At 45.0% G+C, this 15845-nt stretch overlaps 1 protein-coding gene and 2 pseudogenes across 1 annotated transcript; all 3 read right to left on the bottom strand.

Annotated features, from left to right (window-relative positions):
* Positions 1 to 734, bottom strand: ORNANAV1R-PS3915 (vomeronasal 1 receptor ornAnaV1R-ps3915 pseudogene; annotated as a pseudogene).
* On the bottom strand, positions 9082 to 9951 carry ORNANAV1R3278 (vomeronasal 1 receptor ornAnaV1R3278). The gene has a single exon (NM_001253670.2). It carries the CDS (start codon positions 9949 to 9951, stop codon positions 9082 to 9084), a length of 870 nt encoding a protein of 289 aa, NP_001240599.2.
* Positions 14217 to 15007, bottom strand: ORNANAV1R-PS4103 (vomeronasal 1 receptor ornAnaV1R-ps4103 pseudogene; annotated as a pseudogene).

Below are 15845 nucleotides of genomic sequence, written 5' to 3'. Positions count from 1 at the left end.
GGCCAGGGCAATGACCAACCTGGCCGCTCGGACCTCAGGCATCACCCTGGTGGAGTGGCCACGAACGTGTAGGTGTCAGACCTGCCTGTGATGTCTGTACAGGAAAACCACCATGTGGCCGCTGGCCATACTCATGAGTCCCATGAAGAGCAGATCATGGCCAGAGAGTATAATGGCATTTATCGGGGTGACATCTGCACTAAGAATAGTAACTGAACAATATTTAAAATCATATGCAATGGGAATAGTGGTGATGTCCTGGGGGCCTTTCACATACACCAGTGTATGAATGTCGATCAGCAGATTAAAGACCCAGAAAAAGACAAAACAGTGGATGATGCATTTGAATAATTTGGCTTTGACCCTGCCCACCGGGAAGTGCTGAGGCTGATGATGATGGCCTGAAAGATGCTCAGGAGGAAGGAAGTATAGATGACAAGTCCCCATCCAATAAATATGTGAGATGATTTTGCATCAATGACGTCCAGGAAATTTCTCCATCCCCCAGCATAAATGGTCTCTGGGATTCAATAGATAAGAAGCTTGATGGTGTTTGTCAAGGCCCAGTAGCTGAGGATAAAGTCTGAGGACCTGGGTTTGTGCCTGTAGAAGACTATGTGGGCATAAAACAGGAGGATCAAGACATTCCCTGACACCCCACTGCTGGTCTGTAACAGCATTACTGTCTCCAAGGTGGTGTCACTGATATCCATTCATATGGGGTCAGAAGCAGGGGAAGTCTCCTGTAAGACACAAGAGAGTGGGAGGGAGAGGGAGAGAAATAAAAATAGAGAAAGTGAGGGAGAGAGAGGGAGGGAGGGAAAACAGTTATGACAGAAATAAGGAGAGGGAGAGAAAGTGAGAGGGAAGAAAGAAAAACAGTGAGAGAGGGATGGAAAATGATTGAGGGAAAGAGAACAGATGCAAGAGCAAGATGAATACAGTGAGAAAGAAAGAGGGGGGAGAGGCCGAGAAAAAGAGAGAGAAGAGAAAGAGACAGAAAGAGAAATAATTATAATTGTGGTATTTGTTAAGAGGTTATTCTGCACCAAGCACTGTACTAAGCACTGGGTTAGATACAAGATAATCAGAATCTACATGGGGATGATAGTCTAAGAAGGAGGGAAAACAATAATTACAAATAATAACTGTGGTATTTTTAAGTGCTTACTATGTGCCCAAAACTGTACTAAGTGCTTTGTTGGATGTAAGCAAATTGGGTTGCACGCAGTCCCTGTCCCACATGGGCTCACAGTCCTAATCCCCATTTTACAATTTAGGTAACTGAGGCACGGAGAAGTCAAGTGTCTTGCCCAAGGTCACACAACATACAAATAGTAGATATGAGATTAGAACCCAGATCTTTCTGACTCCCAGGCCCATACCCTATTCATGAGGTCATGCTGTATTTTTCCCCATTTTATTGATGAGGGAACTGAGGCACAGAATAGCAGCAAGGCTCAGTGAAAAGAGCATCAGCTTGGGAGACAAAGGTCATGGGTTTTAATTTCAACTCTGCCACTTGTCAGCTGTGTGACTTGGGCAAATCAGTTAATTTCTCTGTGCTTCAGTTACCTCATTTGTAAAATGGGGATTAAGACTGTATGCCCCAAGTAGGACAACTTGATAACCGTGTAGCTTTTCCAGTAGTTAGAACAGTGCTTGGCACATAGTAAGGGCTTAACAAATACCATTATGATTATTATCATTAATAATATTAAGTGACTTTCCCAACGTCACCCAGCAGTGCCATAGCAGAATTAGGATTAAAACCTAGGTCCTCTGACACCCAGTCCCATTGTCTTTCAATTAGGCCTCTCTGCTTCCTTTAGAAAAAGAAAAATGGTGAAAAGAGAAAGAAAGAAATGGAGAAAGAGAGAAAGAAGGAGAAGATAGGAAGATGAGAAAAATTGAGACACAGAGAAAGAGAGGAGAGTATGAAAGTGGGAAAAAAGCAATAGAAAGAGAGAGGAAGGGAGACCAAGCTGGAGGCAGAATGAGAGAGAAAAGAGAAAAAAGGAGAGAGGAATGGAAAATGAGAGAGGGAAGTCAATGAATCAAACAATGGTATTCACTGAGGTATTGTTTTGCAAAGAATAGTATACTTAGAGTACAATACAATGGAGTTGGTACACATGATCCTTGCACACAAGGAGTTAGCAGTTTAAAACAGGGAAAAGATATTGAAATAAATAGCAGAGGAAAGATAGGGTACAATATATGAACACAAGTACAGTAAGGCTGAAAGCAGGGTGAATATCAAGTGCTTAAGTGCTTAAGAGCAGTTGTAAAGAGCTTAGGAGATGCAGAAGATAGGGCAAGTAGAAGCAATGAAGTTCTAGTTAGGTAAGGCCTCTCAGTGGAGATGTGATTTTCAGATGGCCCTTAAGGTAGGAAGAGTTGTAGCTAGTTGGATGAGAGGGGGTAGGAGTTCCAGGTGGGCAAAGGGTCAGAGCCACAACTGATGAGATTGAAGTACAGAGAGTAGGTCTATGTTACATGAGTGAAATGTATGTATATGGCTGTGACAGAAGATCAACACTGTAACTTACGATGGGGCAGAGATAAGTGTGACCCTTAAAACTGATGGTAAGGAGTTTCTGTGTTATGCAGAGGTGGATGGGCAACCTTTGGAGGTTTTTGAGGAGTGGGGAGATTGGGCTGAAGTGGGCTTTAGGAAAATGATCTGAACAGCAAAGTGAAGTATGAACTAGGAAGGGGAAAGACAGGAAACAGAGAAGTCAGCGAGGAGGCCAATGCAGTAAACAAGGCAGGATATATTAAGTGCTTGGATCAGTGCAGTAGCAGTTTAGGTGGAGGGGAAAGGGTGGATTCTAGAGATGGTATGAAGGAAGAAGTGACAGGACTTGATGGCACATTAAGTGGGTTGACTGATACAGATGAGTTGCTGTTAATGCCAAGGTTACTGAGTTGAGAGTTAGGGAGGATGGTGGTAGGAAAGTCTGAGGAAGGACAGGCTTTGGGTGGGAATACAGGTGAAAAAGATACTAGGGAAAATGGAGAGCAAGATGAAGAGAAATAGAGAGAGAAAAGCAGGAAAGAGAGTAAGAAGGAGGGGTAAAAAATGAAAAAAGGGAGAGGAAGGGAGAGAAAGTCAGAAAGCAAAAAAAAGAAAGAGCAGGCAAAGAGAGAGGCAGAGAGAGAAGGAAAAAAGACACTTTCATTAGTACATAATGTACATAATTGCCTAGGTGAAAATAAAAAATGAAAAATTCAGAGTCCTATTCTTTTCATTGATTCTACCCCAGAGTAAAGAAACCTGGGTACTAATACCAGAGAAGCAGTGTGGCTCAGTGGAAAGAGAACGGGCTTTGGAGTTAGGGGTCATGGGCTCTAATCCCGGCTCCACCACCTGTCAGCTGTGTGACTTTGGGCAAGTCACTTAACTTCTCAATTGCTCAGTTACATCATCTGTAAAGTGGGGATTAAGACTGTGAGCCTCATGTGGGACAACCTGATTACCCTGTATCTACCCCTGCACTTAGAACAGTGCTCAGCACATAGTAGGCACTTACCAAATACCAACATTATAATTATCATTATTGTCCTGGTTCTATCCCCTTCCATGTGTGTTAACTTGGGCTAGTCACTAAAATTATCCTTGCTTCAGTTTCCTCATTTGTAAAATGAGGATTAAACACCAGTTCTTGCTTCTACTTAGACTGAGTTTCCTATTGGACTGTGTCCAATATGATTACTTTGTTTCTATACTGTGGCTTACTACAGTGCTTGGCATATGACAGTTACTCTGACTATAAGAGTTACTCTTGGAGACATCACTGGACAATCACTGCATCCTCCAGTGAATCCCCTGATTGATTCACATTACTGATGTTGCAAAGAGCAGGGGCTGGAGCTAGAATTACAGGAATTTCTCCAAATCTAATTTGGGTGGACTCTCAGGCCGCACCTTGGATGTGGCCAATGTAGATTTTCAGGGAAAAGGATGTTTTATTTTCAGTCAAAATAACCCTGTAGGCTTCAGTTCAGTTAGGGGTCATTTACACTCTGATCCTTCAGCCGTGAGTTCGGGGAGCAGTTTCCCACAGGGCCATCCAAACAGCATGGTATACCCTCTACACCATTCAACAGTGACTACCGACACCTTTTGGCCTCCGCCCCTACCCCTGCCCCCATCAACTCTCATCTAGTGGCTCAACAGCCCAGTAAACAAAAGGACCATATGGGAGGATATGATGGAGAAAAAATGAGTTTACAGTCTGTTACCTTGACTATGAGGATCCAGAGTCTGAGAGTCCACTTGCTGGAGACTGGGGCAGAGATGTTCTCTCTCAGAAGGTTTCTCTGTGAAGACCAGATTTTGCTGGTGATCAGTGATCTGTCCTAGCAGCGTGGACTAGCAGATAGAGCCTGGACCTGGGTGTCAGAAGCACGTGATTTCTAATCCAGGTTCTGCCACTTGTGTAATGTGTGACCTTGGGTAAGTCATTTAACTTTTCTGTATCTCAGTTACCTCATCTGTAAAATAAGGATTAAGACTGTGAGCCCCATGTGGAACAGGGACTGTGTCCAACCTGATTACCTTGTATCTATCCCAGCATGTAGAACAGTGCTTGACAAATAGTAAGCACTTAACAAGTATCATTATTATTGTTATATGATACCATTCCCCAAATCATGGGAGCCACAATTATTGTTCATTATATTGAGATGGGATGAGCTCAGGATGGAGAGAGAGACTGCTAGGAGTGTGGCCTGAGTGTGGTGGTGATTGAGGATCCAAAACAGTTTAGCCCTCCCATTCGCACAAACATGGCCTTACTAGTGCTGAGACAATGAGTTAGAGATTCTGGTGCAATAGGGAGAACCGGGACAGTCTCCAACATAAATCTTTCCATCTGGTCCCAGATGTCTCTCCACCTCTCCTGGGCCAGAGGCTTAACCACGCTGTTTCACTCTCATTTCCCATGGTCCAACAAACCCCCATCTTTCATCGAGCCCAGCACAAAAAAACCCAAAACCTTCTCTCAGTGATTCTTCCCAATTTGGACTCCGACCCTGAAAACGGACTTTCACATTAATGTTTATCATATTTACCCATCTCTGTCACTCACGTTGTCTTGAAAGACAATTCACGGGCAGTCAGACTCTGGCAGTGCAAAGCTGAGACAGCATTTATCAGCCGCTTTCCTCATCTCCTTCCTCCCTCAGAGAGTGAATAGTTTGTGTATGTGTGTGTGGTGGTGGGGAGTGGGGGTGGTGAATGAGTGAATTGTTGAGCACTAATCCACTCTGACACTCAGACGTCTCTAGAAATGCCCAGACTCTCCTCCCTGTCATCCACCAATCTGGAATAAGATGAGCCTAGATCTCTCCCTGAAATTACCTGCTGCTAATTGACCATCAAAGTTGCCCTTGGGGAAACATGGTAGCATCTGTACCATATCCTTCAGCCCCGTGTACATCCTAGCTCCCACCAACAGTCCAGCTCTGCCAGGAGCCAAGCCCGGGTCTGCAGTGTCTGTATGACACTCTCATTCCCAGGGTCCCTCATGGCCACAGGTGCACCAGTCCTGTGGTCAGCAACCTCAGGCCATAGACCACAGCATGTTATAACCTCCATAGTAGGAGTGAGACCAGAGCTGATGATATGCATGTGGGAGCCCTCTTCATAGAGGTGTTAGAAGTGATCACGTAAATGGATGACCTCTAAGATCAAGTGTAAAGTGGAAGAGTAGGAAACGCAGAAGAATGATTATGTGGGATACCTGTGATTATGGGATAAGAGGTAAAAAGAGAGTCAATGACTGACACTGACAATAAGCTAGGGGAGAGAGATAGGAGAACCAGGAGAGAACTATTCCAGGGAAATCAAGGACACTGGGTGTTACCAGGAGGGAGGAGTGACCAATCAATCAATCAATCAATAAAACAATGGTATTTATTGTGCAATTACTCTATGAGAAGTTCTGTAATAAGCACTTAAGGGGGAGCAATACAGCAGAGTTGGTAGTCATTAACCCTGTCTACAAGGAGTAAACCGTCTGGAGAGCTGGAGGGTGAGAGAGATATCAAAATAAATTATGGATATGTACATATCTTTTGTGGTGCTGAGGGTGAGGTGAATATCCAGTGCTTAAAGGGTACAGACCAGGTTCAAGGATGATAAAGAAGGGAGAGTGTGTGTAGGCTAAATGAGGGTGTAGTCAGGGAAGGCTTCTGTGATTTTTAAAAGGCTTTGAACGTGGGGAGAGGGGTGTCTGTCATGTATGAAAGGTGAGAAAGTTCCAGGAGAGAGGGAAGACGTTGGCAAGGGGTTGATGAGAAGACTGAGGTATAGTGAGTAGACTGATATTAGAACAGTGAAGTGTGTGGGCTCCACTGAAATTGGAAATCAGTCAGGTAAGGTAGGAGGTGAAAGCTGATTAAGAGCTTTAAATTCCATGGCAAGGTGTTTTTGTTCGGTGCAGCAGTAAATGAACAGTCCCTGAAGGTTCTTGAGGAGTGGGGAGATGTGCACTGAAATTTTTTTTAGAAAATTGAACTAGGCAGCAGAGAGAAATATGGACCAGAGTGGGAGAAAATAAGAGACAAGGAGGTCAGCAAAGAGGCTGATGCAGTAGTCAAGCCTGGATAATAATAAAAATAATAATATAATACAAGACAAGACAAGGGGTTGGATGTCGAGTAGCACTCTGGTTGGAAGAGATAGGGCTTATTTTAGCAATGTTGTGAAGGTAAAGCTGACAGGACGTGGTGACAGATTGCATGTATGGGTTGAATGAAAAGGTTGAGGTGAGGGGAATACCAAGGTTACTGACCTGTGAGACAGGAAGAATAATATATTGTCTACAGAGATGGGAAAGGCAGGGAGAATATAGGGTTTTGGTGGGAAGATGAGTTTCTAATTTGGAAATCTTAAGTTTTAGGTATCGGTGGGACATCAGAGTAGAGATGTCCTGAAAGTAGGAGGAAATGCAAGCCTGCAAAGATGAAAAGAGATTAGGCCTGGAGAGGTAGATCTGGGAAATATCCTCATGGAGATGGTAGCTGAAGTGGAATGAGTTCTCCAAGAGAGTGGTTATAGATGGAGAATAGAAGGAGACATAAAACTGAGCCTTGAGGGACTTCCACAGTAGTTTGATTGTGGGAAGCAGAGGAGGAGCCAGTGAAAGAGAAATAGCTCTGAGAAATAGGAGTAGAACCAGGAAAGGATAATTTCAGTGAAACCAAGGATGAATATGTGACAGACTACCAGGAGAAGGGGATGGTCCACAGAGTTGAAGGCAGCTGAATGTTCGAGGTGGATTAGGCCGGAGTACACACCATTGGATTTGTGAAGGAGAGGATTGAAAGAGAGTTGAAGGAAAGTTTTTGTGGAATGAATTGGGTGGGGGAACCAGATTGGAGAGGGTCACAGGGAGAATTGGAGGCGGGGAAATGGAGGCTGCAGGGATAGGCAACTTGCTCAAGGAGTTGGAAGAGGAATGGTTGGAAAGAGATGGAACAGTAACTGAAGGTAGCATGGAGTTGTGAGGATATTTTTAGGATACAGGATACATGTGCATATTTGAATGCAGTGAGGCAGAATCCATTGGAAAGAGATCAATTGAAGATGGCTGTGAGCGAGGGAAGGAGAGAGGGATGTTTTAAAAATATGTGATGGAATGGGGTCAGAGGCATAGGTGGAGGTAATAAATTCTGAAAGGAGACCTCTTGGGATTCTGCTGGGAAAGGTGCGAGTTGAAGAAGGGGCAGGAGGAGGGAGGGGCTGGAGAGGAGAAGAGGACACTTTAGTGGGATCACCCTTCATGAAATCAATTTCATCAAGAAAATAGGTGGCAAGAGATAGGGTTGGGATAGTGCTTTTGAGGAGGAAGTCAAACGTCTGATACAGTTGGCATGAACAATGGTCATGGAGTCAATAAAGATGGAGAAACATTGTTGCCCCATGGACGAGGGGGCAGTGTTAAATTGGGTGAGGATGATGATTTAGAAGGAACAAGTCGAACTAATATCTGGATTTCAGCCAGCAGCACCCCACAGCTCATGCCGAGGAGCAGAGTATAGGTACTGTAAAAGTAATCCAGCATTGTGTTTTGGTGGTAAAGGATCGACAGAGGGAAGGGAAGAGAGGGACTTGAGTTCAGTGGAGAAGGCGGTGTTGAAGGCATCAACTTGTGTGTCACAAGAAGGCGTTTCAGTGCATCAAACGGGGCATGTTGACTTTATAAAATGTAGGTGGTCAAAAGATTGTATCTGAAGGTTTAGAAGAAGTTGTAGGGAATAAGTACGTGAGAGAGGAGATCGTGGGTGAATACAGGAATTTCACAGTTAGTGAGGGAAGAGATTTTAAAGTGACTAAAGATGATGAGATTGAGATTATGGCTAGGGCCTGGTGGGGTCCACCCAGGTTGGACTCAAGGAAGGAGGAGTATAAAGGCCAAGGAAGCCCTTCTGAAAAGTCAGAATGGGGACAGCAGGCTCAGGACCTTCAATTCTCACCTTGGCATGGTTTCCCCACAACTGGCTGTTTCAAACTGGTGATCAGAAGGAGGTGGTGAAAGGCAGATTTTTCCTGTTACACGAAAGCTATACCACCCTCCATTGCTGTTGTCTCTACCTATTCTTGAAATGGTTTCTAACTGTAGACTGGTAATGATAATAATAATAAGAAGAATAATTCTGGTATTTGTTAAGTGCTTACTATGTAAAGCACTTTTCTAAGTACCGGGGTAGACACAGCTAATCAGTTTGGACACAGTTCCTGTCCCATTTAAGTTTCCCGGTTTCAATACCCATTTTACATATGAGGTAACTGAGGCACAGAGAAATGAAGTGATTGGCCCAGGGTCACAAGGCTGACAAGTGGCAGAGCTGGGATTAGAATGCAGGTCCTTCTGACTTCCAGGCTTATACTCTCTCCACTGGCCACACTGCTTCTCCAACTTCCCCCTTCCTGCTTCTCTAACATCATTACGGGGTTTTTCAAATCAGGAGTCTAGTAAGGTTCATCTCAGTGGGACCAAGTGGGAGGCCTATGATGGATCTGTGTTTGACAAAGGGAATTCCCTTTTCCAGAACATGCTCACCCTCCTGTCATTGTGGATCATCAGGAACGGACTGACAACTGAGAAGGAAAATGACAACAGTAGGTGGACTTCTCACCAGCAGAGGAGACTTCTCTTTCATGTTGATAATAACGCTCAGCATGACAGCTTGCCGCCCATATAGGAAGACATAGAGGGTGACCAGAGCAATGACTCTTTTGGCCGCTTGGACCTCAGGCATCACCCTCAAGGAGGAGACGGGCCCGTGGAGGTGCCGGACCTGACGGTGGTGTCTGTGAAGGACAAATACCATGTAGCCACTGGCCGTGCTCATGAGCCCCACGAAGAACAGATCCCGGAGTGGAAGTACCACAGCAATGGCCAGTTTGGTTTCCCGTTCGGCACTGACTTTGATGCAATACTTGAAATTCATAACTATTTGATCACTACTGCTGTTCCGCGGGCCTGTTACATACTTCAGTATATAAAATTTGATCAGTAGATTCATGACCCAGGAGAGGAGACAGGAGAGGATGACACATTTGGGTAACTTGGCTTTAACTCCAGTCCACCAGGAGGTGGAGGCACTGATAGTGACAGCCTGGAAGATGCTCAAGAGACAGGTGGTACAAATGGAAAGGCCATGGGAAACTCGATACAGGTAAATCAAGGTTTTACACCCCAAGTCATCTAAGAAATTTATCAGACCCCAAATATATAGGGTGTCAGGGATTCCCTTGCTGAGAAGGGTCAGGGAATTAGCCAGAGCCAGGTGAGCAAGGATCAGGTCGGAATAGCTAAGTCTGTGGCTGGCAGAGACCATAGGGGTATAAAAAATGAGGAGGAAGGCATTCACTAAGACTCCAGTGCTGATCTGTAACAACATTATGGTTCCAAAGGAGATTTCCATAGCATCCATCCTCCTGAAGTTACTTTTCAAAGCAAAAGTGACCTCCTGCAGACACCTGGGAAGGGGAAAGGAGGAGAGAGAGAGTAAGGAAGGGAATGGACCTGAAAGGAAGGAAATGGGGATGGGGCAGATGGAGAGAGAGAGTGGGAGACTGCAGAGGACATTTGGGGAGGAGGTGGATAGGAAGAGAGAAGGCTATGGTTCTTGTTTCCTCAAACTTCTGGGCTGCAGATGTGGAGAATGGGATCTCTGAAGTTCATTGCCCCTTTCCATAGTACTCATTCTGCTCCTCTGGGATTGTGGGACTGCTGTTGTGGCCGCCTTGAACTGTGGCCAAGAGGGGACAGGGACTGGCTTCTCCCAGGTCATGGTCACTGCAGCCCAGCTAAGTGCTTAGTACAGTGTTCTGCACACAGTAAGTGCTCAATGAATATAATTGAATGAATGAATGATGTTGCAGAAGGAAAGAGGGGGAACCGTGGTGGCACAGGGAGTTGTGTGCTATGTAGGCATCTCTTTGTGCCCAAGCTCTCTGTGCCCACCACCACCTAGGAACTATCTGGGAGCCATTTTTAACCCCTCGGGGCAATCAGGGTGGCAGTACACTGCCTTTGACACCTTGTATCTATCCCAGTGCTTAGAACAGCACTAGGCACATTATTAGTGCTCAACAAATATTATCATTATTATTATTAATAAGAATAAAACTAATTCTTTTCTGAGACAGAAGGGGATCCAGTCTAATATGGAGATAAATCTGCTGTAAAGCTTCTGGGATTGGGAAGGGAGGAGCCCTGGGAGAAGGCTTTTCAGAGGTGACCAGCCCTGACTCCCACACCAGAGCCTCAGTCCAAAGCTGCAGAGTACCTATGGAAACCCAGAAATCATGCTGATGGAGATGGCTTTGTCCTACTCACCTGTTTCAGTGCTCATGCTGGCTAAGAGGGCAGCTTGCAGGCACTCAGCCTTAGGCAGCTCAAGGCTAAAGCAACATTTATCGCTGCTTTCCTCACCTCTCCCCTCCCTGAGGGCATTATCAGAGTGTCTGAGTGTGTTTGTGTATGTGTGTTAATGAGTGAACCCCTAAACATTAATCAGCTCTGACACATGGTCTAAGTCAACTTTGGAAATGCCCAAACTCCCCTCCCTGCTGCCCACCAACCAGGGACAAGATGAGACCAGATCTCTTCACACAATTACCTGCTGCTAATTGACCATCAGAGATGCCCAGGGAGAAACATGACAGCCTGTAGTTCCAGGTACATCCCAGCTTCCGCCCACAGCCCAGCTCTGCCAGGAGCCAAACCTGGTTTTCTAGTGCAAATCTGACCCTCTCACCCTCTGGGTCACACATGGCCACAGATACGCCTGGGTCCCAACCCCTACCAGCCCCTTCCTTGTCTGTGTGTCTCACCCTCATCACTCTTCTCAGCAAGAGGGACGTAAAGCTGGAAGGAGGCGATTGGTGTGGCAGGTGGCTCCCACCTTACCCATACTAGGCCTTATGAGAAGCCGCATGGTACAGTAGATAAAGCACAGACCTGAGAGTCAGAAAAGGTCATGCGTTCTTATCCCAACTGCCACTTGGCTTCTGTGGGACCTTGAGCAAGTCACTTACCTCTTCTTTAAAATGGGTGTTAAGACTCTGAGCCCTTGTAGGACAGACACTGGGTTCGACCTAATTTTCTTGTATGCATCCCATTGCTTAGAACAGTGCCTGGTTCATAGTAAGTGCTTAGCAAATATCACAGTTCTTTTTATTATTAACGTTAATCTTATTATTATTAATAATAATCAATTGATCAATCGCTGGTATTTACTGAGTACTTAGTCCATGCAGAGCACCCCTCACTGGATTGAGTTTCCAATTTTGTTGCCTCCCCAAACAAGAAATAGGAGTTTACAATAGATATTTAATCACTATGACTGATTGGTGATGGCAGGAACTAGTAATCTCCTGGGACTAGTTGAGTGATGTTGCCTAAAGCGTGGTTGAACAATTAGGACTCAGGGTGCACTCCAGAGGCAGGTCTCACAAAAACTGCAAGGGGAAAAATGAAGGAAATGGAGCTGAGCATTTCTCCTCTCCCTGCCTATTTCCTGCCATCCCTTAGTACATCTTCGAGTCAGCTTTGGATCATAAATTCCATAATTTTCCAAACTCTGCTCTTGCACATACCCTACCTCTTACCCAAGATCCCCAGTCCTTCAATTCGGCCAGAGCACAGTTTCCCCCTTTTCAGAAGGGAAGCAGCATGGTATAGTGGCTAGAGCCCAAGCCTAGAAGTCAGAAGGTCAGAAGGTTTATGAGTGCAAATCCTACGTCCTCCACTCATATGCTGTGTTACCTTCTGCAAGTCGCTGCACTTCTCTGGGCCTCAGTTCCCTCATCTTTAAATGGGGAGTGAGACTGTAAGTCCCACAGAGGACAGGGACTGTGTCCAACCCGATTTGCTTCACCCCAGAGCTGAGTGCAGTACATGGCAGTCATGCATTCGTTCATTTAATAGTATTTATTGTTCGCTTACTGTGTGCAGAGTACTGTATTAAGTGCTTGGGAAGTACAGTTCAGCAACAAATACAGATAATCCCTGCCTGCAACAGGCTCAGAGTCTAGAAGGGGGGAGACAGACATCAAAACAAGTAAATAGGCATCAGTAGGATCATTATAAATAAATGGAATTATAGATATGAACACATCCTTAATAAAAATATATAGAATTATAAATATGTATGTACATACACAAGTGTTGTGCGGTGGAGACAGGGATAGAGCAACGGGAGTTAAGTCAGGGTGATGTGAAGAATGGGGGGAGCGAGGAAAAGGGGGACAGTCTGGGAAGGCCTCCTGGAGGAGGTGAGCTTTCAGTAGGGCTATGAATGGGGGGAAGTGTGCTAATTTGGTGTATTTGAAGAGGGAGGGCATTCCAGGCCACAGGTAGGGCATGGACCAGGGGTCTATAGTGGAACAGGTGAAAATGAGGCACAGTGAGAAGGTTAGCACGAGAGGAGCCGAGTGTGTGGGCTGGACTGGAGAAGGAGAGAAGGGAAGTGAGGTAAGAGGAGGCAAGGTGCTGAAGAGTTTTGAAGCCAATACTGAGACAACTGCTGGAGAATTTTGAGGAGGGGGCTGGCACATAGTAAGCCCTTAACAAATGTCATAGTAATTGATAATACTACTAATAAAAACCCATCTGAAATCACGCTTCCTCCAAGAGGCCTTCCCTGATTCAGTTTTGAGCTCACCAGGCCTCATCATGCCACCTCCCACCACCATACTTCTTTGTGTCAATATTATATTTATTCATTGTCACGAATTCTAACACTTTTGTACATTCAGACATATATTCTTCACGATGTAAGCACTTACCCACACATCCATCTTTCCAAATTCTTTCTCCTTGCATTTGGGAGCACAAAATCAAAGTAGCATTATGCACTTATCCTCACACTCTGATTACACAAGCACTCACTCACCTACATATTCATTTTTCTCTTTTCTCTGAATATTTTCATGTCTGACTCCTCCACTGGAATATGTTTCTCCAGGGAAGCCATTATGACTACTAAATTGATCATATTGTAGCAAGCGCTTAGCACAGTGCACTGCACATGGCAGGTGCTCAAGGCATATTAACATATACAACCCTTGAGAGCAGGGAGTCTGTCTTCTAACATTATTGTTCTCTCCAAGCTTTTAGCAGAGTGCTCTGCAAAGAGTAGATGCTCAATCAAATACAAAAAAGTTTGATTTCCTAGTGGGCAAAGATCAGTCAATCAGTCTATGGCATTTACTATGTGTGTTACTGCATCCAAACCCACCTAAGAGTACCAAAGAGTTAGTAGACACAATCCTGTCCTCATAGGCTTCCAGTCCTAAGGATCTAGGGATTGTAACTCCTAAGTCTGCTGCTTTCTCTCAAGCACTTCCTACAACTTTCTGTACAGGGTAGTTGCTCAATCATTACAGCTGATTTGTGAATGGGTGGAGTGAAGGAATGGAATCTTGGAAACAAGGGTCAGTACTGTAGTCCTTATGGCAGCTGAAGTGCTCAAATTGTTGAGTGGATACCTTGAGTTATAACTATCTCGTTGTTTTGATGGAATTGCATAGCTCGCCTTCCCCATCCCTTCAGCCATTATCATTGGGGACGGAATCCTTCATTTAGGTGATACTGAGGCCTCATTAAACAGATTCAGTGGGGAGGTTCTGACTACTCTCACTCTGAGCCTTTTTAGGTCAGAGTGGGAGAGCAGGAAGATTCCTTGGGACTCTAAGAAGAATCCACGAGGGAAACAGTTGATTCTCTTTTCCAAAATGTTCCCGACTTCCTGTCACTGTGAATCATCAGGAAGGGACTGATGACAGGAAAGCCAAATAACATCATGGTGTTGATATTCACCAGTAGAGGAAACCTTTCTTTCCTGTTGAGTAAAATGCTGGACATGATGGAATGGTGCCCATAGAGGAGGACATAGAGCGTGACCAGGGTGACGATTCTCTTGGCTGCTCAGATCTCAGGCGTCACCCTGACAGAGCTGCCGGGACCGTGGAGATGGCGGACCCGTCGGTGGTGCCTGTGCAGGATCAATACAATGTAGCCGCTGGCTGTGCTCATGAGTCCCACAAAGAGCAGATCACGGCCAGAGAGCATAATGGCATTTATCAGGGTGGCTTCCACCCTGAGAATCGTTACTGAACAATATTTCAGATCATATATAATTTGAATGGCGGTGCTGTTCTGGGGGCCAAAAGCATACACTAGTGCACTGATGTCAATCAGCAGATTGAGGACCCAGAAAAAGGCAAAGGAAGGAATGATACATTTGGGTAATTTGGCTTGCCCACCGGGACGTGCTGGGACTGATGGTGATGGCCTGGAAGATGCTCAGGAGGCAGGTGGTGCAGATGGAGAGGCCCTGGGCCACTCGGTAAACATATAAGACAATCTTGCATCCAATAGTGTCCAGGAAATTTCTCCATCCCCAAGCAGAAATAGTCTCTGGGATTCCATAGATGAGAAGGAAGATAGGTATTAGCCAAAGCTAGGTGGGTTAGGATCAATTCTGAGGAGCTGAGCTTGTGGCTGGAGAAGACCACATGGGTATAAAACAGCAGGAGAAAGACATTCACTGACACCCCAGTGCTGATCTGTAGCAGCATCACAGTCCCCAAGAAGATGTCACTGATGTCCATTCATATGGGTTCTTGGTCAGAAGTAAAGGTGGCCTCCTAAAAGACATGAAGGAATGGAAGGGAGAGGGAGACAGAAAAATAGATAAAGTGTGTGAGAGGAAAGGAGGGATGGTGGAATAATAGAAATGAAGAGGGGGGAAATTGGAGCAGGAAAGAAAGAGAAATAGGGTGAAAGGGTGGGGAATGAGAGAGGGAATGAGAAAAGTAGCAAGAGTAATACAGTGAGAAAGAAAGAGGGAGGAGAGAAAGAAGAGAGAGAGAAAAGAGTGAAAGGCAGAGAAAGAGGGAAAAGAGAAAGAGAGGAAGAGAGGGGAAATGGAAGCGAGAAAATGTGAGGCAGGGAGAAAGGAGGAAAGTGAGAGAAGGGAAGGAACAATGAAAAGAAACAGGTGAAAGGAAAATAAATCAGAAGTAAATGAAAGAGGAAAGAGGATAAAAAAGACAGAGATGGAGAATGAGAGAGGTCAATCAATCAAGCAATCAAAAGTATTTATTGAAGGATTATTTTCTGTAAAACGCTCTGTTAAGTCCTTGGAAATGCACACTACTACTGAGTTGGTAGATGCCTTACTTGCCCAGAAGGAGCTTTCATTCTAGTGGTGGGGAAAGACACTGAAATAAATTACAGTTCTGTTAATGGCAGGGAATAAGTAGTTGTACATATTCGCAGTACAGATTAGGTGAATATCAAGTGATTAGGGAAGCA

Source organism: Ornithorhynchus anatinus, unplaced genomic scaffold (assembly GCF_004115215.2).
Source record: "Ornithorhynchus anatinus isolate Pmale09 unplaced genomic scaffold, mOrnAna1.pri.v4 scaffold_578_arrow_ctg1, whole genome shotgun sequence".
Lineage (NCBI taxonomy): Eukaryota > Metazoa > Chordata > Mammalia > Monotremata > Ornithorhynchidae > Ornithorhynchus > Ornithorhynchus anatinus.
Note: the sequence above shows the minus strand (reverse complement) of the source record. Positions and strands in the feature narration are given on the sequence as shown.